This window comes from Echinops telfairi, unplaced genomic scaffold (assembly GCF_000313985.2).
Source record: "Echinops telfairi isolate 266 unplaced genomic scaffold, ASM31398v2 ScPeMD7_7400;HRSCAF=8409, whole genome shotgun sequence".
Classification (NCBI taxonomy): Eukaryota; Metazoa; Chordata; class Mammalia; order Afrosoricida; family Tenrecidae; genus Echinops; species Echinops telfairi.
The window spans coordinates 58461161-58483720 of NW_022111300.1; the positions used below are offsets into that span (position 1 = coordinate 58461161).

At 45.5% G+C, this 22560-nt stretch overlaps 1 protein-coding gene across 1 annotated transcript in view; it reads left to right on the forward strand.

Annotated features, from left to right (window-relative positions):
• The first annotated feature begins 4286 nt into the window (after positions 1 to 4286).
• ZNF407 (zinc finger protein 407) overlaps positions 4287 to 22560 on the forward strand; it is a 363650-nt gene continuing 345376 nt past the window's right edge. The window contains exons 1-2 of the mRNA XM_004715932.2: positions 4287 to 8820; positions 14258 to 14372. Coding sequence (XP_004715989.1) covers positions 4287 to 8820; positions 14258 to 14372 — 4649 coding nt within the window. The remainder of the gene's footprint in view (positions 8821 to 14257; positions 14373 to 22560) is intronic.

The following is a 22560-nucleotide window of genomic DNA, read 5'->3' on the forward strand; positions in this document are numbered from 1 at the left end:
ATTCCAGTACCTAACATGTGATGGAACTATTCTGGGCTCTTGGGATATGTGGATGGAAAATAAGCCATGCCCTTAGACATTCTAGGATGGGGAGAGAGAATGAGAGAAATGCAGTAAGTAAAATTCTGTATGTGTAATGTAATCAGTACTACAGCAAAATAGATCAAGGCAAATACGGAGAATTGAGTATGTCAAGCTGCAGTTACAGGTAGGGTGGCCAGGTGGCCTGGGTGGGTACTCCCAGGAGGAAAGGGACTAACCACGTGCCTTTTTGGGGGTGGGGGGAGGAAGTGGCTATTGGACAGAAGTGGGGAGCAGGGTGGTAGTGCGAGAGGAGGTCAGAGAGCTCCCAGCGAGGGGATGGGGGCAAGTTTGAAGACCGGCTGAAGAGAAATGGGACATAGTTGGAGGATTTCTTCTTTTTTAACTCTTTATCATAAATTATGTGTGAGGATTTACAGAGAACATAATTTTTATTCAAAAGCTTATCAGGTCTCCCAAGGGTTTTCCCTGTTTCCATCCTCTTTTGCCCTTCTCCTTGTTGGGTACTGCTTACCCCTATCCCAATTTCATACCACAGGGGCAGGAGTTTTGGACCAGGGGTTAAAGAACAGCAGACAGTCGGGTTGGAAACAAACTCTGAGGGTAAAGGTGGAGCCAAGAGTTGTACTTTGCAGCTTGTTGGGGCTCCCCTTTGCTGTATATCAAACCGGCTGAAACCACCACTGTCAGTTGGCCTCCTACAGTCTGGATCGGGCTGTGGGTAGGATACACTGGGGATGGCCATCTCCTTAGCAGGGGAGTCTGGAGGGCTGTGTGTGTTGGGATGGGGATGGGATTAGTTTGGAAGCTTTTCTTGTCTAGAGTCTGAGCTAGGTGGCTCAGAGGCTGGGGCCTCATTGAATTTCGCTTAGACTCTTTCGGTTTCTGGGCCTCTTTCACAGTAGGTGGCTTGGTGGCTTGGTGGCTTCGTGGCTTGGAGCTCCAAGAACCAAGCATTCAGTACAAGCAGAAACTGCCTGGCCTTCTGTGTCCTGGGGATAGAGCTCACCTAGCTCCTCTTCCACTGGACACATTGGTGGGAAGGGGACCCGGAAGCCACCCTTAGGTGGCCACCCACACTTCAAAACTGCGCCTGTGTTATTTGAGCCATGGTGGTGGGAGATGATGGGAGAGTTGGTGAGAAGCGGTGGGATCTAGATACATATTTTGAAGGCATAGCCAATTGACTTGCTGATGGATATGGGTTGTGAGGAACAATTCAGTCGGTGCTGATTTCAAGATTTTAGATGTCAGCCTCTGGAGACACTGAATGAGAAGTACTCTGATTGTTCTCTGCACCGTGGAACACTACAGAAATTCTCAGGTGGTACTAAATCATAATTTCTGAGAAGAAAATCAGGAAGGATGAAGAATACAATCATTTATCCAAATCATGTTAGTCTAAACTGCTGCTACGATCCGACTTCCACACGGCAGTCACTACTTAAGCTGCATAAGAGTTGTAGGTAAGGAAGGTCAGTGTGGAGCAAGGTGTGGCATTAATGGAACAGATACAGTGTGCTACCTAATACTTGAACTGTCCCCTCATTTAATTTTTAATTGCTTTATTCCTTCATTTTATGCTGATGCTCAGTGCTCCCCAACCAGTAATTAGCAGAGGCAGGAGTCAAAGCAATGACTAATCCCAAAGCTTGTGCTCTTTTCCTTCTGCCTGGTGCCGATTTCCCATCATGGCTCCCTGAGACCCAGGATACCTGATGGTGTTTGCACATCACTCTGTTTCTTATTTTCGCCATCGCTATGGAAAAAGCACAGCTCTTTAGAGTGATTATCTTTTTCTTGCTGATTCAAAAACATCCGTCTTACATTATCTCTAGTATATTCCTTTCGAAAGACTCATTCAGGTTGTGGACTTAAAAATCTGTTGTCCAGAAATGACCAAAGTTTTCTCCTAAGAAGTTCACCGAATCCCCAAGAGGATTCAGTAGATATGGTCAGTTGATCCATGATACTGTACAGCCTCCACCCATTTGCTTCCCTCCATTTTTTTTCCATCACCTTAAATAGAAACTTTGCCATTCAAGCCTTAGGTCTACCACCACCCCCTCAACCCCTGTGCTCTGTGGTGATCACTAGTCTTTCTTTCTGCCTATTCTAGGCATTTCTTGGAAGTGGAGTCATGTAGAACTTACCTTTCTGTATCTGGCTTAGTTCACTTAGTGCAGTGTCTTCAAGATTTATCTACATTGCAGCCTGTATGCAAAGTTAATTCTTTCCACTTCCTTTGTGGGCCGAATAATATTCATTGCATGGAGGCACCACATGTTGGTTATTCCTTCACCTGCTGATGGGCATTTGGTTTGCTTCCACCTTTTGGCTGTTGTGAATAATAAATACTGCTGTCGACATTGGTGAAAACATTGGGCCTTTCAGTTCTCTTGGTATATGCCTAAGAGTCATAAGCTAGGTCACATCGTATTTCTATATTTAATAATTTTCAGAACCAGCAATATAGGAGGGCTTCTGGCCAACACGTGATATTAACGGACTTTTTGATTTTAAAGTGTGTGAAGTAGTATTTCACTCGAGGGTTTTTGTTTTGCATTTTCCTCATGACTAAAAATGATAGACCAGTTGCTTATTGGCCATGGGTATATCTTCCTTGAAGAAATCTATTCAGATCTTTAAAAAAGATTTTTGTAAACTTTATTTAGTAAAAGTTCTTTCTATATTTACATTTAGATATTATAGTCACTTGTGTATTCCAGATATAGGCCCCTTATCAAAGTATGATTTCCAGAACTTTGTCCCTGTGGGTTGCTTGTCCCTTCACTTCTTGCCTTAGACATTTTTATGTGAAGTCCAGTCTCGTTTTTTCTCTTTGCTTCTGCTTTCAGTGCTATCTTGTGCAATTTTGTTCCATACTTTTATTTTTTATTTACTTTATTATAACTATGGTGAATTAGGTGAAGGTTTTACAGAGCAGATCATCAGTTTTATATTCAAGGTTCATACACATTTTCAACTGGTCCGTTATAATCCCCCGCACTGTATGATCATCACACCACTTCCTTTTATATTTCCTCTTTCCATCTTGCCTTCTTTTCTAGCCCTCTGTACACTCTCCTTGTATAAATACTGCCCTTTGGATCTTACATGGTTGATTATTCTACCATGAAATGACTTCAGGACAGACCTGGAAGGTGACATCACTTCGGGCCACAGTGGTGGGGGCTTCACCAGTTTCTTATTTGACTAGTCAGTCAGCGTGGTCTCTTATGAATTTAGATTTTGTTCCACATTTCCCCCCTGCTTTATCCCAGGACCTTCGAATGTGATCCTTCGCACAGCAGTTGGTGGTGGTAGCGGGGTGGAACCGTCTAGTTCTGGCCTCAGGACTGTGGAAATGGATGTTTGCATGGTCCATTAGTCCATTGGCTTAATTATTGTCATGTGTTGAGTCCTCAGTAGTCTTCTTTCCTCTGGATGGTGAGTAAATAATAGTTGTATCTTAGATAGCTGTTTTAGGAGCTTTACAACCCCAGTCCCTACTCACCAAAGTAGGTAACTGTCTATTTGAACTATGTTAGGCCAATTCACCTTGGTCCACTCCCCCAGACTCTGGTTGTTTTCTGCTTTTAGAGGAAGTAAAGCCATAGGTTTCATTCGATTTACTATTGCTAATAGAAAAATAGGTAAGATAGCTGACAATAGTTGTCCGTAGCTTTGAGGCCTAGATCCTAATAGGGTCTTTTTATTAACATCAAATCAGATGGCATTTGGCTGAAACCTCTATTCCTGGTATTAAATCAATAGGAAAATGATATGTTTTAATTGAATTAAATAGCATAATGAAAAATAAAAAGTCAATATTAATGCTTCTAAAGCATTGTATGAAATACAATTACTTTATGTTTACAAATCCTTTCCCATCTGTTCCCCTGTGTTCCCGACCTTTCCTGTTCCCATGTGGTTTCGGACCATCCGGACTGACTGTTAGATGCAGACGCAGCCATTGGCGACTGGTAGAGGAGCCGGAGCAGGAATGACGAGACAGCTGTGACGAGACTGTCTGCCGCTGGTTGGATGATGTTTAGGAACATCATTGTAAGCCATTGGGCTCCCTGTCAGATTTGGGTCCCTCTGTCGCCCTGACATCGTGATAATGCCATCTGGGCGCCTTGCCGGATTAGGGCTCTTAATCCCAGTGAGAGCAGAGCGCTCATTCGGTGTGCCTTTCTTCCCTTCGCAGATGATGCGCGCCCCGTGAGGCGCCCCTGAGGATGGATCCCGAGAGGAGACCCAGGGGGGCCCAGGACAGAACTGGACCCTGCAACACCCCAGCTCCGAGCCCTGCCCCAGCCTCAGACGCCGAGCTGCTGGACGTGCGCCGAGAGACCCCGAGGGAAGATGAGAAGCCTGCGCGCAAAAGAGCCCTTTCAGAATTGCCCCAGCTGGGCAACACTGGCCTCGAGGAGGAGCACGGCCCACTGCAGTCCAAGCGGTTGAGGCTGCAAGAGCAGGCGGCCCCCGTGCCTACGCATGGCGCCAGCCTGGCTCCTCTGCATGCTGCTGGGAACACTGGGCGGCAAGAGAGGTCGCCTCCGGAAGGGGTTGCTCTTGTCCCAGAAGGAGTCGCCCAGTCCCCTCTGCAGGAGATCAGTGTGAGCTCCATCCTGGGAAATGTGCACACTGTGCCCAAGTGCAGCACCTGTGGCCCCTCAGACTCGGCCCAGCACATCGAGCGCCACCTGCCGCCGCCCCAGAAGCACATTTGCTACCACTGCGGCCACAAAGCCGAGAGCAGCACAGCTTCCCATCTGCACGTCAAACAGGCACGCGCGCCACCGGAAGTCTTCTCCTGTGACCTCTGTGGCTTCCATTGTGCCGAGGAAAGCCTTCTGAAGGCACATTATCTTGGCAAAACACATCTCCGGCGACAGAATCTTGCTGCACGCGGCGGATTTGTACAGATGTTAACGAAGCAATCCTTTCCAAAAAACCTGTGTGCCCTTGGAACAAGGAATGTCCACGCAAAACCAAGAGCTTCTAAAGCAGTAGTTAAGAATGGTGATCCAAAAGGATTAGGAAAGACTGGAAACAGATGTAAAGATTTCAGAGAATGCACTTCTAGACAAAGTGGTGGTGGGAGTGAGCTTCTTGTGAAAACGACGCCGTCTAGAACTTCTGCAGAAAAAGACGCCGTTGGTGAAGAAAATGTTGCCTCTCTACGTCCAGCACGGAGTCCTGGCGACCAGAGTGAAACAGCAGGAGCTTTAGTGACCCCAGAATCTCTCTTAGTTCAAGTGGAATCCCACAGAAACACACCCCAGACTAGCCTAGGTACCAATATGAGACCCAGGCCTGAGCGAAACGTTTTAATGTTGGGGAATAGCTTTCGACGGCGAACTGGCACGTTCACCTTAAAAGGTCAAGCCAAGAAAAGGTTTAATATTTTAGGAATGAGTAAAAGAGGCACAAAGGAAACTCAGCGGTTGTACATGAATCACATTAGAATGAAGGTGAAGACAGGTGACACTGAATCAATGATGAAGCAAGTCGAAGCAAGCAGCAGCGCCAGTGGTGGGTGTGTGACTTCCTCAGAAACCCAAGCACTGAAGCAGGACAAGAGGAACTGCAAGCAGCTTGACATTCTGATGGCGAAGCCTCCTCCGGACCTCCAAACACTGTGGACTTGTACAGGCTGTGGTCACATAGCTACAAGCAGGACCGATTGGGAAATCCATGTGGGGAGGTGCCATGCACAAGGAATGCCGTTGTACTGCCAGACGTGTGACTTTTCAACCACGTCAAGGAGGGAGTTTGATGAACATCTGCACACTAACCAGCATCAGCCACCTGTCTCTGCTTTCACCTGCCAATGCTGTCCATTTGTTTCCTTGGCTGAGCCGAGTCTTCACGCCCACATGAAAGAGAAGCACAGTCTGGGCTTCTGTTGTACTCCTTGCCATCTGTTTTTCTCATCTGAGAAAGACTTGGAAGAACACACGAAAACAACTGAGAAGCATCTTAGTTCATTGGTTCAGCCAAAGACTTCTCCGTCTCTTGACCATGATTTGGTGTTACAGACATTGCCTGTAAGGACGTTAGAACTGGCAAGCGCAACAGGTTCTAGGAATGAGCCGGGCAAGGGCACTCAGGAGGAACCCAAGTCTAGGGCGAACAATGGAGATGAAGCAAGGCAGGCAACCTCAAGTAAGCCCCAGTTTCAGTGCAAGAAGTGCTTTTATAAAACAAGATCTTCCACTGTCCTTACAAGACATATAAAGCTTCGGCATGGTCAAGACTACCACTTTCTTTGTAAAGCCTGTAATCTTTATTCAATGAGCAAAGAAGGGATGGAGAAACACATTAAAAGAAGCAAGCATCTTGAAAATGCTAAGAGAAACAATATTGGTTTAAGCTTTGAAGAGTGCATCGAAAGGGTATGCATAGGCATAAATGATAAAAAGGAAGAGTTTAGCACTGCTGGACATGGAAGGACTGAAGGTCATGTAGAGGGCGTGCAATTACAGGAGCAGTTCTCCCTTGAGAAGAGCACCCTGACCATGAAGGGACTGTCCCAGTCTGGCAAAGACAATGAGTTGGCTTTGACTGGTGCCCCAAAGAGAGGGCGACCTAAAGGGAACCTCTCAAGGACATGCTCCCATTGTGGTCTTTTGGCCTCTAGTATTACAAACCTGACTGTTCACATTAGACGAAAACACAGTCACCAGTACAGCTATCTGTGTAAAGTGTGTAAGTACTACACGGTAACCAAGGGCGACATGGAACGCCATTGTGCCACCAAGAAACATAAAGCACGAGTCGAGGCAGAAGCCAGTGGAAAACAGAGCTCAGACATCATTGTTGGCCCAGAAGGGGGTCATCTTGAAGGCTGCAGAAAGACCACCAAGACAGCAATGACCCTTCCAGATGAGTGTGCTGTTGAGTCTGCTGAGACCAGGGCCCCCATTTCAGAAAAGTCAGCAGCAGATGCTGGAAACATCACTGAAGTTGAGGTTGAAACTGTTTTTCATTCCATGCATGGGGAAGTTAATGATAAAACGGAACAGCTTAATGATAAGACGGAACAAGTGTCTCTAGAGCCAGAGGCCCTTCTCCAAGACGGGGATGCCCATGCCCAGAGAGATGTTCCAGGAACAAGTGACAATAAATGTGTCCACTGTGAGTTTAGCGCTCACTCTTCCGCTTCTCTGGAACTGCATGTCAAGCGGAAGCATACAAAGGAGTTTGAATTTTATTGCATGGCGTGTGAGTACTACGCAGTTACTCGGCGAGAGATGACCAGGCATGCCGCCACAGAGAAGCACAAAATTAAAAGGCAGTCTTACCTGAACTCTTCTACTCATGTAGAAGCAAGTTCTCCAGACGTGTCCAAAAACATCATGGTCACAGAAGAGGAGCGTCAACAAAGTCCTGAAGAATTTCAGATAATCTTCGACCAGTCGCCAGATCGTCTTAAGTCTAGAAATGCCACCGATTGTTCTATGTTAGGTGCAAATCCTAATGTAGACACGTCTCAAGTACTCTGTGCTCCTGAGTCAGTAGAGATTGCGACTGAAGAAGAATCTAATTTGAATGAAGACCATCCCTTTGGTGAGACTTACAAGCAGCCCCTTGTCAAGAATAAAGCTACGAAACCCACGGACACAGTTTCCTTAAATGTTTCTTCTACCTATGGCTCCCCAAGCAGACCAGAATATGAAAACTCGGAGAGCTCAGTCACGAATTGTGAAATAGCGAAAGAAAACCCTGCCCTGCTGAATGCCCTCAGTGGTCCCCACCCCCAAGGTAAGAGCAGTGTGGGGGGTGTAGGTGATGGCGAAGATGCAGCTGTGAATCCCACTCTGGGTCCCAAAACGTTGGCTGGAGACCACCCAGCAGAACGCGCCGTCCCTATCGTGTTGGACATCATGAGAGAACAGCTGAATCTGGACACCGGTGAGGCAAGCAGAGGTGGAGGTGTGCCTACTCCTTCAGAGGGCTTGAAAAGAACGCAGGAAGGCTCCCTTCTGGAGCACAGAGAAACTCTGACGAACCCACCACTTGAAACTAAAATTATTTTGGAAGCAGATGGCCCTGCGCCTGGTAGCGTGGTTGAGAATAACGGTGTGTATGAAACGGTCGTCAGCATTGATGACGAAGAGCAGGCCATGTACAGTTTGGGCCAGTTTGATTCCTCCATAGTCAGGATCAGGAATCCCGAGGATGGTGACCTGATAGACCAGCCTGAGGAAGGCCTGTTGGCTACTGGAGTGCGAGTTAGCGAGCTTCCATTCAAGGACACTGCTCCAGGGGCGAAGAAGAAAAAAGCCGAAGGCAGCTGCTTTGGTGAATCTGCCCGTACTCGTTGCGATGACTGTGGCTTCCTCGCGGATGGCTTGAGTGGATTGAACGTACACATTGCCATGAAGCACCCCACGAAAGAGAAGCACTTCCACTGCCTGCTGTGTGGGAAGTCCTTTTACACCGAGAGCAACCTTCACCAGCACTTGGCCAGCGCTGGCCATCTGAGGAATGAGCAGGCCAGTGTGGAAGAGCTTCCCGAGGGCGGGGCCACCTTCAAATGTGTCAAGTGTACCGAGCCCTTTGATTCGGAGCAGAATTTATTTCTCCACATTAAAGGCCAGCATGAGGAATTGCTGCGGGAGGTGAACAAGTACATAGTTGAAGACACTGAGCAAATCAACCGGGAGCGCGAGGAGAACCAAGGCAACGTGTGCAAGTACTGTGGGAAGATGTGTCGCAGCAGCAACTCGATGGCCTTCCTGGCTCACATTCGCACACACACAGGTAAGTAAAAGCCACAGCAGCACTGTCTAGCTGCTGGGGCTCCTGAGCATGAAACCCAAGTCTGTCCATCAGCGTGCAGCTCCCACCCAGGTAACTGCTGTGTGGTGCTCGGTAGAAAGTCACTGACTGCACTTAGCCATCCTCATGGTGGATGAGCTCTGAGAGACTTCTCTGAGTTCTGTCTAAAGGCTGTGTGCCCTGGTGACTTGTGGGTTCATGCCTTCTTCAGTGGTCTCTTGAGTCCCAATGATTGAGTTTCTCAAAGTCTGTCTCCTAAATGGCACTTGATGTTTAAAGAGGACATCCCACTGCCACTGAGCCTATTCTGACCCTGAGTGACCCTCGGTAGGGTGTCTGAACTGCTACCCCTGCGGCGGCTACTGCCCTACATGGTACCATTGAGGGATGTAAAGACCATCACCAGAGAAGGACGAGCGAGGCTTTCCACTCCTGATAAGAATTAAGTCTCAGAAACCCGTGGGCATGCTATCCTGTCCAATAGGGCCACCGTGAATCGGATTAGACTCGATGGCAGTGGGTTGTTTTTTTTTTAAAATTAAGACACCATTGCTTATTATTGTAGGGATTTTAAAAGTTCAGTGTCAGAAATTTTGGTGACCCGACGGGTAACTCCCAGGTACTAAATGACCTAGGATCCACGTCTGTCAACATTTTCAGAGTCTCTGGGGCCTGGTGTTGGGGTTCATGGATGTGGTGCCCAACTTTGTTTTCATGAGCGGTCACACGTGGCATTTTCTTAGAATGTTTAATTTTAAGTAGAAAAAAACAAAACAAGATACCCACAACATTTTTTTTCTTTGTGTGTGTATGTAGAAAATGCATAAGCCATTCTAAATTTATGTAAAAATCCCCTGCACTGTTTCTATAAACCTGCCATACATTCTTTATTTTAAATAGACAGCTTTTCTAAATCACAGCGCTCTGCTTAGACAAGTTCTGTCTCCATGGGTGAATTTATGAGTGGATTTGAATAATAAATTCACATTTCAATGAACATATTTTCATTAAAACTGTAAGGTTTATTTTACTGTACTTTTAAATAATGGCTTATTATTGGAGCTATACTTTAAGTTCATGCCGTTTTTGAAACTTAGTGCATGGTTACAAGGAAGAAGACAAAAGAGCATCAAGCATTATGAATAGTTTGGTGTGATCAAAGAGCGATCAAAGTTTTTCTAAGGAAGAAAGTCACAGGGCCACCTGTACAAGAGGCGCAACTAGGAGACTGACTGTGAACATTGCCCTCGGGCCCCAGAGCCCTCGTGCCAAAGAGGCAGTGCATCTGAACAAGTCCGGCGGCTCCTTGGCTCGCCGCATCCCCATCCCCATCCCCATCCCCATCCCCATCTGCCAGACGGAATGACAGGGCTGGAGGAATCGGTTTCTGTCACATGCACAGAAGTTGGGGACTTTCTTAATATGCCCTCTTAAGGCAGATAAAACAGGATAAAACGAAGAGGAAGATGCTAATGGAGCTCCTTTTAGAATTCTTTATGCAACTGTCTGGTCAAGACATGTTGCTTATAATTGATGTGTCCATTACTTGAATTCTCTTGTAATTATAGTCAATAAGTCTTGTAAATGTGTTAAAGCTCACTAAAAGCATACAAATTCAAGAACAGAGTGAGGCTAATAATTTAAAATAATCAATGGAGGCATTTCAGCACTTAATTTCCCTTGTGTGTTGATAGCTGATCATTCTTAATCCATTAAGATTTATTTAGTCGTTTACAATGCAAAATAGGTTTGCACTGGTCACTGGTGCCATTTGAAAATGTCCACCAGGTTAAGTGCAGACGCAGTCCATTAGTCTTCCTTGACTATATGTATTAATTGCATTTAAAATCAAGTTAATGTGGGTGTGAAAGTGAGGTACCTATCAATATGTGACAAAGTAACCCTACTTATAGAAGTTACATCATTGATTGTAACATTTAGTCAAAGTTAGCATACTTTTTAACATCTGTTGGTCTTATCAGCAAGCTGTTGTCATTGTGCTCAGACATGGTTTTTAAAAGTCCGCTGTGCCGGAGGGTGCAGGGCCCGGCTACCCCTCCCACTGTGCCAGCCCTGTTTGGAGGCGGGTGGGCGGGGAGTTGCTGTTCAGGTTTTCAAGTTGGTTATTTAAAAAAAAAAATTGAGCACTTTCAGATGAATTGCTTTGCTGATACTTTGCTTAGGCCCATGAAGTGGTGCTGCAGACATTCTTACTAATGTTTAACTGGAAAAGGCTTAGTCTTCCAAACCCTGTTTTCATACTTGGTGATTTACTCTCTGTGGGATTAGAAGCTCCTTCTCCATGCTGAGTAGGATGAGAGCCACGTGGTCTCTGAGAAACAAAGGAACCCTGGTTTAGGAAGAGGCCTTGGGGCTCTGAGGCCGTACCCCAAACCCTTCCTGCTGTTGCTGTGAGCTGTCCCCGCATCCGCTGTGGCAGACAGCTTGTGGTGAGGAAGATGTCTACAGCCATGCACTCTGTGCGTGATATCCCTTACTGCCATTGAGAGCTGGCACCTGCTGGGGTAACCCTACTCACCTGGGCAGTTAGGGTTGCTTAGCCTGGGGGAGCTCAGGATGGCGCACGCAGGTGTGCTGACGGGCAGTGGGGACAGGACCTCTGGTTCTTTGCCTTCTGTGGGCCTGGAGGCCTCTCTCGTTGGCTTGCCTGCGACAGGATCGCAGAGCAGATGGCTAGATGTTTCCGAGTTCTAGAAGGCCTGTAGAGTCCTTGGGTGTCGGGGTCCAGCGGGCCCTATCTACGTTGGCTAAGTCCCTTTAAGGCTGAGGATTTGTTTTTTCCCAGGTTCAGGCGGGGCTGCATATCAGAGTTGTGCTGGTCAGTGAGAAGTGCCTGTGTAGATTGTTTGGAAGCCGTTTGATCAAGTAATGAGGCGCCAGAAAGTTATCCTTTCTTGGATTTTCCCTTTTGAAAAACTATTCAGGTCAAATGAAAACACAAGTGCCTCCTGAGGAGCATGCCAGTCCAGGTGGCCTGGTACTCCAGAGAGAACTGACGTTCATTGTCACCAAGGCCGGCCCTAGAGAGGGCTACCTTGTGAGCTGATGTTGCCTTATTAATGCTATGCCTGCACTTACTGTGGAGTGCAGCTAGCAAGCTTAACTATTGAAGTATTACCAGTAAAAAAAAAAAGGATAGATTTTCTTTTTATAATATACATACAAATCAATGTTATTCCTAGTCTGCCAGGATCTGGATTTTTATGGCACAAGCAGGAGAGGTTGAGACTTGAATATAAGAGATGGAGACCGTGCAGGCCTCCCAGGGTTGTCCATGAAAGTGTTCAACAGAATACCTTCTGAGCTGCTCACACTGCAGCAGTGGCTGCTGAGTCCCGATGGAAGGCTCTTTTTAAAAAAACAAAACAAAGGAGCCAGTTCAGTAAATGGGGGACACCACAGGCCCTCTCCCCAGTCTTTCCTGAAACCTGGGTAGAAGAGCTAGAGTTCAATTGCCCAAGGAGAAAAGCGAAAACATGAAATCCATTAGATATTTGGAATTATTTCACCAACATTGCAAGGGCAGATAGGGAGAGCTCTTTCTCTTCTTTGGACTCCTAATGTTATTGCCAATTAATAATTTCTTAATTACTTTATTATCCTTAATGCAACTTAATGTAAAGGGCAAGTGATTGAGTCTTCTTCTTCTTCATTTTTAAAAATTCCCTTCCTTTGTGTATTGATAGGCAATGTATCCAGAGTAGTGATAGGCTTGGTTTTATCCGAATCATTTAAATAAACTGTAGTTCCTAATGTGATGGATAGAGTGTGATTGCTGTACTCTGCAGTCTCAACCTGCTTTTGACATTTAAACATATAAAGCTGACGAGATATAACCATTCAGGTGCTAAATATATTTTACATCTACTTCTCGCAGTAGAAATGGGAGTGTTAAGAGCTCTGGCTTCATTGTCATTGAACTGTGAAATAGTCAACCTCGTCTGCCGTGCTTAGTTCTGTTGACTTTTTTATTTCTGTGAGAAGATGAAAATTAAATGCTTCACTTTTTTTTGTCAGCTTTTTGGAATTAAATTGAAATTTAAGACTCTCAAATTTTTTACTGAACGCTTCAATTTCAACAGAGTATTCTTGGAGGATTTCCCCCCCCCCTTTTCTTCCAAGGGCACTGCACAATGGTTCATTGATCAAATATGACTTATTGCCAATTTAAAAAATCTGCTCTCTCTTTGTATATCTATAGAAGTTCACGTATATTTAATATGGTGTCTTAACTATACAGGAAGAGGCAGTTCATCAAATATGCGCTAAGTACGATATGAGAAATCTGGGCACCTTGTACTGATTTGGGGCTTTGGTTTTTCTGATATTGATGAACATCTTTGAGCCAGTGTTGGGAATTGGAGCGCGGTGCGTGCGTTCGTGTGACACCTAGAATGAGGGGGGCTTCTTGGTCACGTGGGTGCCGAGTGTCTATCGGCAGCCATGGCTGAGTTATAATCCACTGCTGACAATATAATTTAGTTTGACTTCCTTTTGGAATGATTTAGAAAATTTTTGTTCATGGTATGTATTATATGCTTAAATATTTGCGTTTGAAAGAAATAATAGCTGCAGTGCCAATACTCCTAGTTCACAGAATCTTCACACATTTTTGTCCATAAAACGATCAGAAAAATATAATAATTTATCTACTGTACATCCATACATTGCATACTATTAAAATAGCAGTGTCATGAATCATTTGAGATAAACGACAGGAAAATCTGAAATTACATTGCTAATGTAAATACATTCAAAGTCAGAGAAATAGGAGCAAACTAAGAAATTTATTGGATGATAAATACACTTTAGGATCCCAGCTACCCTGGTATGCATTTGTGTTTTCAAAATGCCCCATTTTAAATGTTGAATGACTTTTATGATCTATGTTATGCACAATAAGAAAAAAGACTCCCAGTTTTTTCTCACAACTTGCCTATTAAGTATAGTATAAGAACTAAGAGTAGTTCTCATTTGTAGTACTCTTGAGTCTTAATCCTGAGAACGTTAGTGAAAGTGAGGCACACCACCCATCAAAGTCCTGCAGGTGAAGCTGCTGTGCTGCACTGCTGTGCTGTACCGGTCCACTCAAAGGAGCCCGGTGGCACAGTGGTTAAAGCGCTCGGCAGTGTAAGCCTACCAGCTGCTCCCCAGGACATGGGAATGAGGCAGTCGCCTTCTGTAAGGATGACCAGGGCTCCTTGGAAACTGCGAGGGAGTTTTGCTCTGTCCTGCAGGGTCACTGTGATTTGGGATGAAGTTGATGGCAGTAGGTTGGATGTGGTCCATTCAAATGATAAGTGAATGCAAGCATCTCTTTTTGGGGACAGAAATTCTTAACAACTATTAGACATGTATAATTCAGATTCAAATAACATTTTCCATTGTACTTGCTTAGGATCGAAACCATTCAAGTGCAAGATATGCCATTTTGCAACAGCTCAGCTTGGAGATGCCAGAAACCATGTCAAACGCCACCTTGGGATGAGGGAGTACAAGTGCCATGTCTGTGGGTGAGTTAATCGGTGCCCTCCTGCCCTGGGAACCAGGAAACGGGAGCTGGGCACCATTGTCTCAGAACTCAAAACTGAGCACAGCAAGTGGCAAAAATTAAGTGTGCATATCCTCTCTGCCATTGTTATGGTAAATTCTTTAAGTACAGTGATGACATTCTTCTCCTACTTCTAATCCTCCACTGGAGATGAGCAATTTCATGGGCTACAAGGTCAATTTGAACCTGTAATCTGTAAATTGACTAAATTACAGGATGCTCATTCACATTGCCAGAGAGAACTGTAAATTCCATTGGTGGTTGTGAGGGGCCGTCGAGTGGGTTCCGTCCGACGAGTAGCGACCCTGTGCACCGCAGAAGGAAACACTGCCTGGCCCTGCGCCGTCCTGGCAATCCTTGCTGTGTTTGAGCCCAGAGATTCCATTAAAGACATCAAAAACAATGCCGCCCAGCTCTCAGAGCATGTATGGAGGCTTTGTCTCCCTCCTCCTGCTCAATCCTGGCTTTGATTTCCGTCATATTGGACACAGTGTAGAAGGACAGATGCAAAGACCTCACAAGTTCAAATAGCTGGTTGCTCGTTACTGGGGAGCTGAAGCTGAGCACCCAGCGCAGAGTATGTTTTTGTAGAACTTTTTTTTTTTTTTTTGTAGAACTTTACTTCAAAAGATGCGGTTTACCCTTTTTAGTTAATGGTCACTTCCCCTGAACACTCATTCATAACGTCTCATTTTCACTCAAGTATGGTTGCAGTTAATAGGACGCACCGAGACGCCTAATGCAGAACTAATTAATTTAGCAGAAATGTTTAAAGAGGTTTTAAAATGCCATGCCATATATAGTATTTTGCCGGACTTTCCAAGTTGCCTTTTAATACCTTCCTTCTGATTAGGAGTATATTTTAATGTGACTGTGCTGGAGAAATGAACTCTTAACTGCATCATATAAAAACACTTGAGGTGTGAAACCTGAGAAACGGACAACCCTCCCGACTCCTTCCCAAAGCATCTCCGGTATGACCGGGGAGGCTGCAGGGCTGTCCTACCATCCGCTTACTGGGAGGTTCTTGTGCCTGCCTCCCAAGCTGAAGGCTGCTTCTGCTTTTCCGCTAGACAGTGCATTTCATTCCAGGCAGCAGGTGCATTTCTTGACCCTAAGAGAGTTTCACAAATAACTTTGTAAGCATTTTTATTCACTCTGGCCCGTGATTTATTCATTGGCCGGATTGATGGTTCTTGGACTCTCAGCGAAAGTAAATGAAGATGAACCTCTGCCTTCTGAAGATCAGTGGCCGAATGAGTTTGGTTACTTCTGACTTTCGCTGCAAGGGTCAAGTGCCAAATGGTTCATTTTAATTGCTCTGGGCCCTGGAATTTTCAGAGAGACTGCATTTATTGTTTTGACCACGTGAGTGACAGGAAAGAGGGAGCCAGGGCGTGTCTGCTGTGAGACTGCAGTGCCGCCTCTTCTCCATTTCTGTGGCATCGCAAGTGGACGTGCTCACTTTTGTTAGGGTCAGTACAAGTCTGCCATGGAAGCGGGAAACCTGTTCAGAGCACAGTTTCTGAACTAGAGAGCGTCAGAAACAAAGCAGCACTGATTGGTGTGAGCAATGCATGCTTGTCTTCTGGAATGGCTACACGCACACACACAGTTAACACTTTGATTTACATGATACCGTGTGAGTTGCAAATAAGCATACGTGAGTGTTATCTTGCTGTCATAGTGTTCTGTGAGGAGATGAGTGTGTGTGTGTGTTAAATTCCAAAATTGTATCCCGTAGATTTTTGGTAGCCATTCAGTTTTACTGACCATGAAATAATAGTGTTCTTTACTTTTTAAATGAAATATGATTTTAAGGTAATATAACAGGGTACTTTTAAACAGGGTAGCTCTTAACCACCGTAAAGATAAGTTTCAAAGCCCTGCAGTAAATTGAATAGTGCCAGCTGATATCTGTATAGTTGCGACAGGCTGGCCCTGAATTAGGTGCCCTCATGTAAGTGAACTCTTGTGAAGGCTAGTCTGTCGATTGGATTTCGAAGGGGCAGGGCAGGAGGTGAGTTAAACTTTAAGTGGGAAACACACAGATGACGAGGATTGGCTGGGATGAGTAGCCCTAGAGCGCCTTGGCCCGTTAACGTCACTGACAATGTCAATTCATTATCACTGATGGCTAAATCATCTTAGAAATGCTCAGTGGACCTATTAGTTCCTCAACATAAGCAGCGCATGCTGCATTTCTTCATTAGGTTTAATTGCTATAAATTTTACCTTTTAAAAAAATCATGCTTTGAAAGGTGACGTGATCTTTCAGCAACATTAGCTCTATAATTTTGTCACACACAGCAGGCCCTGCCCTGTTTGCTTTTCTCCAATGGCTCGGCCTCTGAGAAGTTGCCGTCATTTTTCAAATCACCCTGACTGAGCAACAGCAGACGGAAAACGAACAGGACGGGGCAGGCACCTGGGTGCAGCGAAGGGGTCACCCCTTGCATTGCTTTCTCTTGTTTCTGTGGAAAACCGACTCTCTTGGTGACACTGATAGAGACAGTGAGCTTGAAGACATTGCCACAGTGCTTTTCGGGGAACCAGGCTAATTGTTCATGCTTTATTAGATGATCTGACTTCTTTTTCCATTTATTATCTTTCTAGCGCTTGTTAACTACCTACTTAACCTTGTTTCGTTTATTTATTATTTGTTCTGCTAAGACTGAGTGGTAGGGTTTGCTTTTAGCAACTTCCTGAACAGAATTTGACACAAGCCGCCTGCCCTAAGCAGATTTCCTTTGCATCTTAAAGATCAATGTCAGAGATCCTTTCCCTTCACTGACAAGTCTTTGCAGCAGGCGGCCTGCGCTGAGGCTGGGTTTGCCTTGAGCCACGGAGCGCAGGAGTGGCTGACCCCTGGCGCACAGACACAGTTGAGGTGTGGAGTCTGGCTGAGCCTCAGTGTTCATGAGCAAACAAGAGACCACCCCCCCCAAAAAAAAAAAGGGTCAGGCTTTGCTTTTTACTTCCTGTTTTCAGGATGTGTTGTGGGTAATTAAAAGGCTTTAGTTTTACTTTCACTTTTAGGAGAAGCAAGAGTTGAACTGAAGGTTTCCTAAGGCTGTTCCTCCTTAAGCCTGCCTCTAACCTCTAGCCCAGTGGCTCTCACCCTTCCTCATGCGGCGACCCTTTAATACAGTTACTCATGTTGTGGTGACCCCACAACCATAAACTTATTTTTGTTACTACTTTATCACTGTCATTTTGCTACTGTTATTAATCGGGCGACCCCTGTGAAAAGGTTGTTCGGCCCCCCAAAGGGTTGTGACCCACCGGTTGAGAACCGCTGCTCTAGATGGAGCTGGTCGACACGAGGTGTTTCTCTCTAGGCCGATGAGTGCTAGTTAACAAGACAGCCTGACATGGGTCTGATGTGAGGCTCACAGGGAGGAAAAAGAAATTGCAGAAAGCTTACTTCATAGCTGCTAGTTAACAACTTGGTCACTCGGGAGCATGTTTATAAAGAGGTGGGACTCACACTTCGACTAACTCCACGATCTTGTTTTTTACCAGTCAAGAACTTGAAAATCTCAGTAGTTTTAAAAAGTCACTGTAGACCCCACGTCCCATGCTTATTAATTTTTAAAAATCAGTTTCAGTGTATATATACGTGTGTGTATACATACTATGTAATCACATCTGCGGTACTGTCAACAGTAATTCTGTGTATGCAGTGCTTTGTGAACTAGTACATGCTGTAATCACCATATGTCACATTTGTTGACCTTTATATCTTTGAGAAGGTTTCTCCTAGGGGATTATTTTTATGACATTGTTGAGGATTATTCCAGCCTTACAGACGGAAACTTTCAAAGTATTTTTTGTGATGTGCCTGAGTTATTCAACTAGTGCTGGAGGGTCTTTCTCTTTCTTTCTTTTACTTACACCCTCATTTTCGTGCCCTTAACATTTAGCAGTTTCTTTCCCACGTCCCCTAGTTCCAGTCTTGATTCTGCCCGAGTTTCCCTGCAGGGTGGTTGATAGGTGTATAAGATGTTGTGTATGTGACAGCTAGCTTGTCTTCTTCCTCACTGCCTCTCCCCCTCTCCACCCCACCGGCTACTTTTATTTCATTCTGCTTTTGCTCAGATTTAAGTGTGAAAAACGGCGTGCTCCGTCTCTTCCGTGGATGTTCTGGTGCTCAGAGTTGTTTTCCTTGTCTCTCTCTCGACGTCACTTTTCCCATTTATAAGTATTGTTTTCAATAAACTGGTTATTTTTCCCCGCTGTTCTTCACGCGTGGCTGATTTGCAGCATTCAACAAAATGAGCAGGCTGGTATAATAATAGCAAGAGATAAGTCCCTAAAATAGTGACGATTATGTCATCTTACTGTTAGGAGGAGAGGGACAAAACTCATCAGCTCTGCTCATTAATACTGGCTATCTTTGGGGAGTTGGTTGGATGTAGTTGGACTGATTTTGGGCCATGTGTCTTGCACTTAGATTACATACCCCGGCCTGCGTGTTGGGCGGCATACATCCACCTGAGTGAGGGGCCCTGTCCAGGCCCGGTGCTCAGGTTCAGTGAGTTACATTCTTGGATAGAATTGGAAGAGAATAGGGCATCTTAGAAACTTGTCCCCGTGGGGTACATGCAGAGAGCACTGACACTGTCTAGATGTCTGTTAACTGAGTTTGTGCCTGTGTTCTCAGTATAAGAGACCTTCAGCAGAAAGTTACCAATGCAGTGAAACTCTCTTTGTGTGTATGTGAGTGTGTGTGTGTGTGTGTGTGTGTGTGTGGCATTACCTAGTTTTTGTGCATTAGAAGGGATCTCTATGTAGATGATTATAATGTCACTTTCTGACCTTTGCAGCTTGAATAATTGTAAATCATTGCTTCATAACGTGTCAGAGAATGTCTGTACTAGGCAATTAAATGGCAGAATATAATAGACCAAATTATTGCCTGTCATGTTTTCAACAACACAGTTAGTATTTGAGTTACACTTAATCATTACGTGCATTAGCAACCTCATTGGAATCCAGCTTCAGGCTGAGCATGAAATACATTACATTATTTAAACCTCTAATGGTACAAGTCATTTATTTGTGTTGAAGTGTACAACATGCAGAGTTTCATAAAGCAAGGAACACTTGAGAGCTTAATTTATCCAAATCAAAGTCTAAATGCAGATAAACACAAGTGGCAAAAATTAGTAATTTTTATAGGCTGGAAATATTTAAAAATACATGGTTGTGGGTAATTGTAGGCAGCAGGAATAAATTAAAATCACTATTTTTAGTCTGCTCTGAAAACTAAAGCTGTGTATACCTAAATCACTAAAAGCACCATGGAATTGCATTTTTAGTTGAACAATTAATTACACCCATCATATCTACAGATGTATCCAAATGAAATAAGGGTTTGGTTCAGCTGGTGGTTGTGGTTTGCGAGCTCTAGACAGAGTCTGGTCCCTGTAGTGACGTGAACCACGTCTGCGGCAGTGCACCAGGCAGCCTCTCTCAGCTTTTTGTGAAAAATCGTTGCTCTTCCCCGCCCAACTCGATCTCACCGGAGGCTGAGGAGCCACCTACCATGCGTGTCCTATGTGAATACCTTTTATGGAAGGTTGTCTTTTTACTTTCCGTTTGAAAACTTTTAAATGCCAGGCGGTGAAGATTGCCTCTCGTTCTGTCACCGAAGAGCCCGAATGAACAGTATCGTCTGCTCGACTGCTTCCCGAAGAACACGCATTGTCAAGAAAGTAGTGACTAGATAATGCTTTTAAAAAATATATATACAGAAATCATTCTTCCCAGACATGATTCTTGGGTGTTTTCCAGTAATTCGAGGCTCAGGTTAGGGTGATGCAGAAACCCCTTCCTACTCTTCCCACCCTGTGCACCCAGCTGTCCTTTGGGGGAGGGATGGGGTGTGCGTGGGATGCTTTGCTGTCTAGAGTTGTCAGAGCCGGGGTCTGTGAGCAGTGAGTATGGTGAGCCTGTAAACCACCGAGAGTGAAAGAAAGACGGGCCGGCAGTCTCACCTGGGCAAAGCCCTGGCACTTGGCCCCAGCAGCCTTGTTGCCTCTTCAGTCTGACCTGGTTTGGTGGTAGCCTGAAACTGTGTGGCGCCTCCGGGAGCTGGGGTCCTTCTGACTCCTCAGGAGGCCACAGGAACACTCGGAGCCCCTTCCTGTTTTCCGAGCTTGTTTCTTACCACCAGCTCTCGGCCCCCTTCCTTGGCCAGCCATCGCTCAGGTCATTTACCTTGTGGAGATGTGTGCTCACGTTGGTCGGTGCACACCCTACGAGGTCAGGAAGGCACGTCACCACATGTTCACTTCTTCTTAAACCAACACCGATGGTTTCGCCTTCCTGCCGCAGAGTGGCATGGGGATGCCGAGGCCCTGTCGCTCGGGTGCTCCAGGCAGGGCCACAGACTTGGAAGGTGATTTCAAGGGTAGCCAGGTGACAGGCATAAGAGTGAGGAGGTCCAGTGAGGTCCTGGGGTTCGTGATGAACTTTGCTCAGGATCAGTGGGCAAGATTGCCTTGAGAAGGTAGCTCTGAGAGAGGTTGTACCTCAGAGTGTGAGGGGGTATTCATAAGGCATGTTTGGACTTATTAGTACAGAGCCATAAAGGTCAGGAGCAGCCTGGCATATTCAGAACACCGCAAGAGATTCCTGGAGGGTGAATGACTACATGGTGTCAGACTCGGGGTATGTTGACTAGATATGGTGTGAGGGTATGTTGACCAGGTGGTGTGAGGTGAGGGATTGATTGAGTAGATCAGTGGTTCTCAGCCTTCCTAATGCCGCGATCCTTTAATTAATGTCCTCATGTGGTGGTGACCCCGGAACCATAAAAATTATTTTCATTGTTACTTCATAACTATACTTTTGCTACTGTTATGAATCGGGTAACCCCTGAAAGGGTCGTTCGACTCCCAAAGGGGTCAAGACCCACAGGTTGAGAACTGCTGGACTAGATGGTGTGAGGTGAGGGATTTGCTCAGTATTTAATGAATATTCATTTAACATTAGTGTGTGCCTGTGGTATTTTAGGGTTTAGGGTTAGAAAGATCAAACCATATTTGCTTCAAATGGACAGAAAAACTCAGGCAAAGAAACACCAAAGTCTTTCCACTGATTCGGACAGTCCTCATGGGACAGGTAGCATCTGATGTGGGAGGTGGGCCCATGGACAGAGGCAGCGCATTGCAGGGAAGCCCTCTAGTGTGTTCTGCTCCAGAGTATTGTCAGCCTGAAGAACCCCAAAACATGCTATGGTCAACCCAGGAAATAAAGCTTCCTCAAGCCAAAGAACGTGCTCTGTTCAACCTGAAGAAAAGGTGAGCCCACTTCCAGCATGTGCTGCGCTCAGTACTACGCGTGGTCCAGACAGGGCTGCATTGGGTAGCAAGCTGGACTGTCCCAGGGGTTGAAGGTAGTAGTCCCCGGGGGTGAGGCAGGCGCCATCAGGTCACAAAGGTGCTGCGTCAAAGAAGAGGGTTCTGCTCTTTTCTCTATTTCTCATCTGACTCTCTTCCTGGACGCTCGCACTGAGGGAGCAGGGACTCGTCACTGCACATTACAGGCTGTGTTTATTTTAAGAGAATTTCACTTTTTGTAATTTTAATTTGGGATGCCATTGATTACAGATAACTGTAATGAAAAGGACTTCTGTGTGGTCAAAAGCAGGGTATTAATAATGATTAAATAATGATTAAAGGACAGGTAACAGTGATTAAAGGACAGTGCAATTAGGCGAGCGTTCTACAGATGTCCACAGATAAGCGATCATGCATGCAGGGCAGGGAACCAGCATTTTCCCAGAAACCTCTTCTCTACAGCGCCGCACACTTGTTAGGTGCTGCCGAGTTAGTTCCGACTCAGAGCGACTGACCGTAGGCACCACAGAAGGCCGCACTGCCGGCTCCTGGGCCAGCTTGCAGCTGTTGCTGGGCTCGTGGTCGGCTTGTGTTGGGTTTGCCAGCCGGCTGCTGGGCCCTGCTTCTCTGACAGTGCTCTCCCCCATGCCCTTCCCCTCAGCTCCTTTCCAGAGACAGCTCTGAGCACTGCTCAGCACTACTCTCTGCATGTGTGCTTTTTCTTTTAGAATTTTATTTTTATTGGTTATTCCTGTTCCGTTTTTAAACAGTATTGTCTCCTGTTGACAAGCTATAGGGCTA